General features: G+C 39.1%; 1 protein-coding gene across 1 annotated transcript in view; it reads right to left on the bottom strand.

The window, feature by feature from the left end:
- Positions 1-792: 792 nt before the first annotated feature.
- SLC38A6 (solute carrier family 38 member 6) overlaps positions 793-8,648 on the bottom strand; it is a 37,914-nt gene continuing 30,058 nt past the window's right edge. The window contains exons 13-16 of the mRNA XM_083862983.1: positions 6,979-7,103; positions 5,961-6,105; positions 5,741-5,835; positions 793-4,600 (exon numbers count right to left, since the gene is read on the bottom strand). Of these exons, the coding sequence (XP_083719109.1) occupies positions 4,520-4,600; positions 5,741-5,835; positions 5,961-6,105; positions 6,979-7,103 (446 nt within the window). The 3' untranslated portion in view covers positions 793-4,519. The remainder of the gene's footprint in view (positions 4,601-5,740; positions 5,836-5,960; positions 6,106-6,978; positions 7,104-8,648) is intronic.

The following is an 8,648-nucleotide window of genomic DNA, read 5'->3' as shown; positions in this document are numbered from 1 at the left end:
ACAGGACACACTGAACAACAAAACAGCCAGTGCAGCACAGGACAGAATTCTGCACTGCACTGAAAATGCTGGGAATTGTGCTCTTTGGTGCCAGTCCCACTTGGGGCTAACATCGTCGAGTAAAGAGAGTTGCTGATATTCATATCACGTGTGTGTTCCTACAGCTCTGGAATCAATGAGGGGTTTTTCCCTCTTTGCTTATACTCAGGACTCCCTTGGACCTTGCAAAGTGCTTGGAGCTGCCCTCACAGGACACAGCTACTGGAGAGCACTGTGACTTACAGCCAGAAAGCACATCCAAGCTTCAGAGCATCCCGGGCAGCCATTGTTCCTCTGCTGCTACCCCTAAGGGAATGGCTGTTCCCCACGACTGGCCTCACCTTGCTGAACAAGAAGGCCCTTCCCAAAGGCTCTCCATGAGCAGTTTTTCACCCCATTGTGCACTGCCAGGCCACTGCTCATCCTTTCTCCACATGCCAGAGGCTGTGCTGGCACAGAGCTGTGCAGTCACAGCCTCTGAGATAAATTCTGCTGGCTCCTGTTCACAGGGGGGACCAGATGTGTGCAGAAGAGACAGTTTGCTGTCCATGAACCAAGACCTGGGAGCACAATAACTGCATGTCTCATTTTTTGCATCCTGGTGTTTTGGAGAGCACAGTCCAAAGAGTAAAATCCATCACTGGGAGTAGATTGGCCTGGGAGGGGCAGTTGGGAACATTTCAGGATGTGCTGCAAAACATCACCTGCACAACAGAGTGGGGGATCACACACAACTGTGTAAACTGTTCTTTATTTTTTGCTGCTTATTTTTTGGAACATGCCCTGGCTGTTCCACAGTGACCCTGAGGCAAGGAGAACTCAAAACAGAAAATCTGTTGTACAACACACAGGTTTGACATGAGCTGGGAAATTTTTACATTCAGATCATTATTATATTCTTTTGGGAATTCCGTTTCCACATGAAGCGTGCCTGGATGAACACTAGTGAAACACACAAATACCAAGAGCACCACCACAAACTGCAGGAATTACACAGCACTTTTATAATACTGAAAATTCTCTCCCACTGGCAGTAAGAGTAAACATATCCAAAGGTTTCTTTGTATGGAGAGCAGCTACAATGAATGGTTTCAACATCAAAATCAACTGGAAAAACAATGATTTCAGGTAAAATGTTAAATTAAATCTAACTAGGAAAAGAGTTCTACAATAATCCTAGTTTTGAGCACTGCTGTTTGGCAGTCTCCTTCCTGGTTACAAAAACCATTCTTCACACCCAGCTTACCACAGTCCAGCTGAAACTTGAGCAGCCTCCAAATGGACAAGGAATGGGAATAGGAGAAAAAGAGAGAATAAATCAAAGGCAACCAATTAATTTTCATCTCTCACATTGTTCTTCCTGCTCAACTGGGGAAAGAGAACCTTTCCAAGTGAGTTCAGAAATGCTGTGGGTCCCTTCATCCATTCCTGTCAAGTCTTCAGTGAAGAAGGTTGGAAAATGCTGATGACAGGCAATAAAGTAGAATCAATGAAATTCATAAATCTGGACATTTGGAAGAAAAAATATCTGTATGCAAGAATAATCAAGAAAATATTTGTCAGCATTTAAATGAACTGAGAGTTCCAGACTGGAGGCCTCTTCTGCTCAAAAACTCCATGGAAGTTCACAATTGTAGAAAAACCCTTGAGAAGCACAATGCACAGCTCAGCTGCGGGAGATGAGGATAAATTACTCTGGTTTTTCATTGCGGACAACACTCATACCTCCTAAATTTCGGAACAGAAATTGTTTTTCTGCCCCTCTCTCCCTCCCTCCATATTTTAAGTTATGAACTACAGTAACTCAGAAGTAGCAGCATTTCTAGTTCTTTTTCAGAAGAAAGGTAACAGGCATTCTGTAAACCTCTATGCTCTCCTTTCTGCACCACAGCCAAAATGTAATAATAGAGCTCAGCAGAGCTGTGAATTGCTTCCATTCACCCTCATCAACACTGGAATTCATCATTCCAAAGTCTACCTATCAGGACAGACAATAGCCAGGCTAGTTATGATAATACCCAAGGATTAAAAACAATACTGTAATGTTTTGTGCAGCACTAAAGGAATCCACAGTAAAATTAACACTGTATTTTCAGGTATTTTCTCAGTCACATTTTCAAGATGCTGCACACAAACCAAACTGCCCATGGGCAACAGAGCATTACAGTGCATGGTAAGACTCAGCTTTTTCAGGGAGAGGAGGGAAGAGCAAAATCTTAGCAAAGCTTTCTATCCCCTCACAGATAATCTAAGTATTCAGACTTAAGTGTTATTGGTTAGAGTTTAAAATAAAAGTGACTGCAGTAATTACCTAGCAATACTACTCAACAGTATGCTACAGAAACAGATAATAAATGAGAAACATTTTCCAGAAGATTTCTAATACATACACTTCCCTAATTTCTAGTATCAGACAAAAATCCCTGAGTTAATTCTCATTGATGTAAAGTCTCCTGTTTTCCAAAGAACTTTTGGTTCAGTGAGACAGAAAATCACTTCCTGATGTGCAGCTGTCAGTGCTGACTCAAGGTACACTTTTACAAGGTATATATTTAGTTCTCTACAGCAGTGCCAGAGATTCAATAAGTATCTGAATCCCTGCAGTGTAGCAAAGCCCCTGAGACTCAGTTATCAGAGGGCAGGCACAGGCAGGAAGGCAGCTACACCTGATTAGCAGGATTTTAAATTGGGAAAATAAAGGCAAGTTCATTTTTTAGGCAGATAATGTCACATCTCGTGGTCACATTGTTTTTTTGCTGGGCAAACATCCTGACAGGAGCCACTGCCAGTGCCACAGGAAGAGCTGGGAACTCCTGGCCAAGAGAGGATGTGCTGCTTCTGGTACTGCCAAACTATTACATGGCTCACCTGCAGTCCAGAAACCTCAGCTAGCAACTTTGTTATAAAATAACTGTAGTCTTTTCCAGGGATCATTTTTTTTTGGGATCCTACCAAAATTTCTGAGTTAGTTCCCCGGCCTCACCACATGTGTCTATTTTTAAATGAAGCTCCTAGGTAGAAGGACACTTCCAAGCAAAAAGGATTTCTGAAGCAGTACTAACCTGCATCACCTGGGTGCCTTCAGGCCATCCATCAAAAATGAAAAGTAACTTTTAGACCCTGAGAAAGCCAAGTGATCTGTTGGCATGAAAAATCCTAATCTGTCAGCTCAGGAACAGAGAAGGTGATTCCAACTCTGCTCTTTGCTGTTCCTCCCCATTAGACAGGAGAGGCTCAAGCACATTCAGTCAGCCTTTGCTTCCTTAGGGCATGAAATCCCTGAAGAGATAAGGCCACTTTAGGGCCAGCAGATCCCACCTGAAAGAGGCAAGTGCTAAAAACCTCATCATGGTCTCAGCCACTGCTTTCAATCTACTAAAATGAGGAACTTTTCTTGTGGGTACCCACTACCATTTCCAACAAAGCCCAGTTGGTGTTGAAAACTGCATTCACTTTCAGGGGGCTAAAAATTAAGGAATTATAAAAGACCACATGGAAGTTCACAGACATCTGAGGTAAAATTAGGGTTCCAAAAAAGTAAAATTTCCCTTTGTTTTTGAGGCAGATTTTCATCTTTTAGGCCCAAATCTTCTCTGACACACAGAACAACATAAAATATAGAAACTTTAGTTCAAACCTGAAGCATTTGTAAAAAATGGGAATAACAGTGAAAAAGAGAGCCGTCTTTCACTTGGAGGAATACTGAGGTACTTTGAATACTACTCGAAAGCAGATATTCATTGAAAAATGTCTATTATTAACTGCAAAATGAAAAAAAAAACAAAAACAAAATGCTATTAAAAGCTCTTATGCTTGATGGGCAAAGCCCGCTAATTTAAAAATTACATCAGGATGACTCGAGTGTGCTGACATAGAAAAACTGTGTTTTAAAAAACAATTAACAAATATTATTATGACATGCCCATTAAACTGAGCTAAGGCAGTTGGTCTCTGGATCCATCTTTGGATAAATTAGGGTAAACACTTGAAATCACTAAGTTCTTAATGTGAACTGGCTGAAATTTTGGAAATCAGTCAAGCAATAGAAGTCTTTCAAGGATAAGGACAATGTGCATTATCCTATGTGCATATATCACATTATGCACAAAAAGACTGATGTCATGTCTATTCACCTTGTTGTCTTGAAAGGCCAAGCTATTTCAAGTTTCTGTTTTGTTCACCATATGCCCTAAACCATTTTTGAATTGCCAAAATCCTCAAGACCTTTTTGCCTGTTGTTATTACATCATCAAACCCTCACATTTTAGAATGGCAAAGACAAATTGCCCAGTAACTGAAGAGAATGACTCAAGATTAAAGAAGGACCATCAGTAATGGAGCTGAAAAGAGCATCACTTCTTCCATTGGCAGCTTTGGTCAGTGCTCCTTTAGGATGTCCAGCACTCACTGCAGCAGTGTTGGCACCTCTCTGGCTCTTGGTGTCCTCCTAAAGCTCAGTTCAGACAATGTCAATGGGCTGTTATTGGTCAACCCAACTGATAATTATTAGAACCAAACTGAGGAGGCCAACACAAATGCCAAAAATAACCAAGGCACATGCCTGTGAAGAAAGAAAAGCAAAAATTAATGTTTTGCTGAAAGAAGGATTTTACACATCCAAGGCTTATGAAAGTCCACAAGAGCAGGTACAAATAGTGTCTTCTAAAATAATCTGTAATGTTTCCAGCTACTCAGTCTTCAAACACAAAGTATCTGCTTAATGGGAAACTAAACCAAGCCTGGGATAGTTTCACTTGGAACTCCTGGAGCAGTCTGGTTTTCCCTGCTCACACAACCCAGCTGCACAAAGAATAATTTGCCCTTTACAACTCTGAACAAATCAAGAAACTGATTTGTATTTTATTCAAAATACAATTAAAATTACAATGGATTTTTTACATTTTTGAATAGCCAGATGATATTAAAACCACAGTTCAAGAGACTGCAGCTTGCTGATTTATAACAAGCCCCCAAATCTGCTGGAACTAGTCATGACTTTAGATGGTCAGAGGGCATCATAATTAGATTTTCTTTCAGCTTCCCTGTTTTGTCAATACAAGAGCAGCCCCATGAATCATAAGAATGGCAGAAAGACTATGTATAAACAGTGTCAGCATTTTGACCACTGCCATAAAGTTCCCCAGTTACAGAGCAAAAAGCAGGCTCCTGCAGAAATTCCAACCCAGAACTTAACCTACTGCAACAAAAGAAAAACCACAAAGAGAAGGAAAACAACAAAAAGAAAGAGAACCAAAAAAAAAAAAAAAAAAAAAAAAAAAAAGAAAAAAAAGAAAAAAAAGAAAAGATGTTTTTGCGAAGTCTTTTATAGAAAATAAGCACAGAAACTGTTTCACTTAAATGCAGTTTAGCTTTGGCTCCATTTCCCAGACAACAGAGTAACAGGTAAAAACTGAGCAGAAACTTAAAAGTCAACATCTGAAAATTATACATAAAAAGCACATACTCAGATCAATGGTCCAGTATGTAGACACATTGTTTGCCAAAAATCTCTGGTGAAGAAGGAGTTTCAGAAAGACCAGAGCTACCAAGAAGGATGAAAGAAAATGTTCAGAGATTTTGTGAGCTGCAATGAAAACAAGAGCTTTGCCCCTCGGATTGTGTGCTCCACTGTGTATTAAAATGCATTTAAAATGAGCCTGTTTAAATATTACTAGTGCAGATGAAAAACCAGAAAACATACCCCAAGTTTCTGTGGTGATATAAAGTCCTCTCTGTTAAGTTTAAGATAAAATAGTCCAGGATATACAAAAAGCAAACATGTCGATGTGGTTGAACCTTTAAAAAACAGAAAGTAAGGTTTTGTTTAGAGAAGACTGAAGAGCACTGCAGTATCATATCCTGAATTTAAAATATGAAGTTAAAATAAAAACCAAGAAAACAAACCAACTACAAGAACTTACCAACTACTCCAAATACATTTTTAATGTCTGGCACGTACATTGCAAACAGAACAACAACTGCATTCAGTGTTAAGGTGACAAGGATATGGCAAATCCATGACTCAGGAAGATGAGAGAAAAACACCATCAACACAGCTTTCCTTGCCTACACAACACAAAGACAAACATTGTGTGGGTAAATACATTCATACACAGATATATTTTTTGATCTTGCCTCAATTTTATAACCTTAAGAATTACGTCTTAAAGAAGATTTTAACAATCAAAATGCTAGAAGCTTAGCAATAGTTTAATGCTGTGCCTCTCTGTAGTGTAGAATGTAATTTATTACTGTATTAAAGCAAGATTTATCACATGGTCATTAGTTTTAAGAAATTACTGGCCCCTCCCTTTTTGGAGGGACAAAAGAAGGTCTGGGGGATAGTGCTTTGTGTCTTTGAAAATGCCTGGTAGCAAATGTCAGCATGTTGCCAACTAATATATAATCTATACAGTGCTTCCACACACAGAGTTTTGCCTGCACTATTTTTTTTGGTCCTAAATGAATGAATTTTCAATTCTACCACAGTATTGATAAGCTAAACTAGGGTTTTTTTGTAGGTTTTTTTTGTGAAATAGGTCTATATGTGGTTTCAATTTACAATTAAATTGAGTTTCAAGTATAAGTGTGTTTGTGTGTGGGTGCGTGCATGTAGAAAGGAAAATCCAAGTCAGCAAAACTCAATTTAAGAGAAAAAAAATCAAACTAAATAAACTTTAGAAGTTCTGAATTCTCTAAATTAAAAACAATGCTGTGGGCTAGTTTTAATCTGAAATCTGTCTCAAGAGCACAAATTAGCTTAGTGGTTAGTTGTTATTTTGGAGCTTTCATGGAACATATGCAAATATGTGGTTCTTTGATCAATCACTTGACAAGTGAATAAGATACACAAGAGTAGATGTGACTCAAGAATTGCAGTCTGCAAAACATTAGTGACCAGTGCTCACTGCCAGCTCCAGAGCTCTCAGGAATACTCACTGGGAAATGGATCAGAGGCACTGTCAGGAGCACAGCAAAAAGAATGGCTACTCTCACAGTCATGATGATGGTATCGTGGGGCAGGTACCTGGAATAACCTTGTAGCAGCTCAGAGTCCACTTTGTCTGAAAATAAGACAAATTAATTGCTTTGTTAATCACTGGAGAGCTAAGGTAATTAGCAAGGCATATTAAGGTGACATTCAAGTGGATCCATCTGCTTGGGGGATGCAGAAACACTCTGGCATTACTGATACACTGGGATGCAAAATCTTCAGGGAAATGAAAAACTTCAGGAGGCAAGGCCAGGCAGAGCCTCTGCTGAAGCCAAAGATGCCTAAAGAAAAGACACAAATATGAAGAAGACAGCATAAAAAATAAAAATAAAAAAGGAGGAAATTTATAGCAAAAGTCAGAGTACTGAGAGTGGCCTGATACCCTGATTTATTTTATTTTAATCTTAACTCTGCTTTTTTGGACTTCGGAATGGACTGAAATTTTGAAAGTCTGGTCACCCTGTGAAGTTTCAAATTCACAGAAAACAGAAGAAACCATTCGAACCACAGAGAGATGAAACATGCCTCATTTCAAAGGGGGAACTCTTCTTTTGTTTCCAATTTAAAATAAAATGTTTTACATTTTCTCAGACTGGTGTTTCAGGAACAGGGAACAGACTTTCTCTGTTTAAAGAAGTAAATTAATTAAACAAGACAACCAAAAAGTGAAAAGGAGAAGAAGCTTGCAAGAGGAAAAAACCAAATGAAACAAACAAAACAACTCTCTTGCAGACATCCACTCTTGATTCCAGAATTTCAGGCTCCCGAGTCTTAGAGTTACTAAAGGAAATCAAGTCTGCAGAAAACCAAAAGCATTCCCAGTGAAAACAGACTGAAAGGCTACGGTCAAAACAGGGTCTGGTCCCAAAGAAATCATGGCAGTAAAGGTAACAGGAACTGGGATGGCTACCAGGACTATTTCTCTTTTACTCTTTTTTTTTTTTCCCCCTCCTTCTTATTAAGATTTCATCTGGACAGATGATTACCCTGCACTGCCTACTGAACCTCTCTGAGTTGTACTTAAATTTATATTCTCCAACAAACCTCATGGACACAGTCAGGAAACAGCAATGGTGGCCAATAGACTATTTTTAGGATCTTCAAGACTCCCCATATAATTTTCCTAAGGTTTCTGGATATCTAGGGAATATTTTCAGACATGCTTACACTTGGGGGCAAAAGGTACTAAAGTCCCTAAAAATCTGGAATTATTAGATGCTGCAAGCCAATATTCTTGGTGCTTTGTGAATGAAGATCAGCATGTGATCATCTCATAATTAGAGTTTTCAGAAGACATCAGAAGGATCCTTGTGGATGACTGTGATGCATTTATGTGACAGCACTAGTATGAAACTACAACAGAATCAGCAAGTAGAGGAAATTCAATAAAATAATTGTGTTATCATTGCTGTATGAAATAGACACTCACCTATTCCTACCAGGGCTCTGATGGACCTTCAAAAACAGGCCACTGTGTAGATAAGGGGTCTGAAATCTTTCTGTGCACTTCTCTGCACAAGAATGCCAGACAGAAGAAGTCATCTATGTTTAAATTCTACTGAAAATCTGTACCCAGAAGTATTTAGAAGTCCAAATGTAGAGTAATTAAATTGGT

The sequence above is a fragment of the Zosterops lateralis genome (assembly GCF_965231275.1).
Source record: "Zosterops lateralis genome assembly, chromosome: 6".
Classification (NCBI taxonomy): Eukaryota; Metazoa; Chordata; class Aves; order Passeriformes; family Zosteropidae; genus Zosterops; species Zosterops lateralis.
This window is presented reverse-complemented; position numbering and strand designations above follow the sequence as displayed.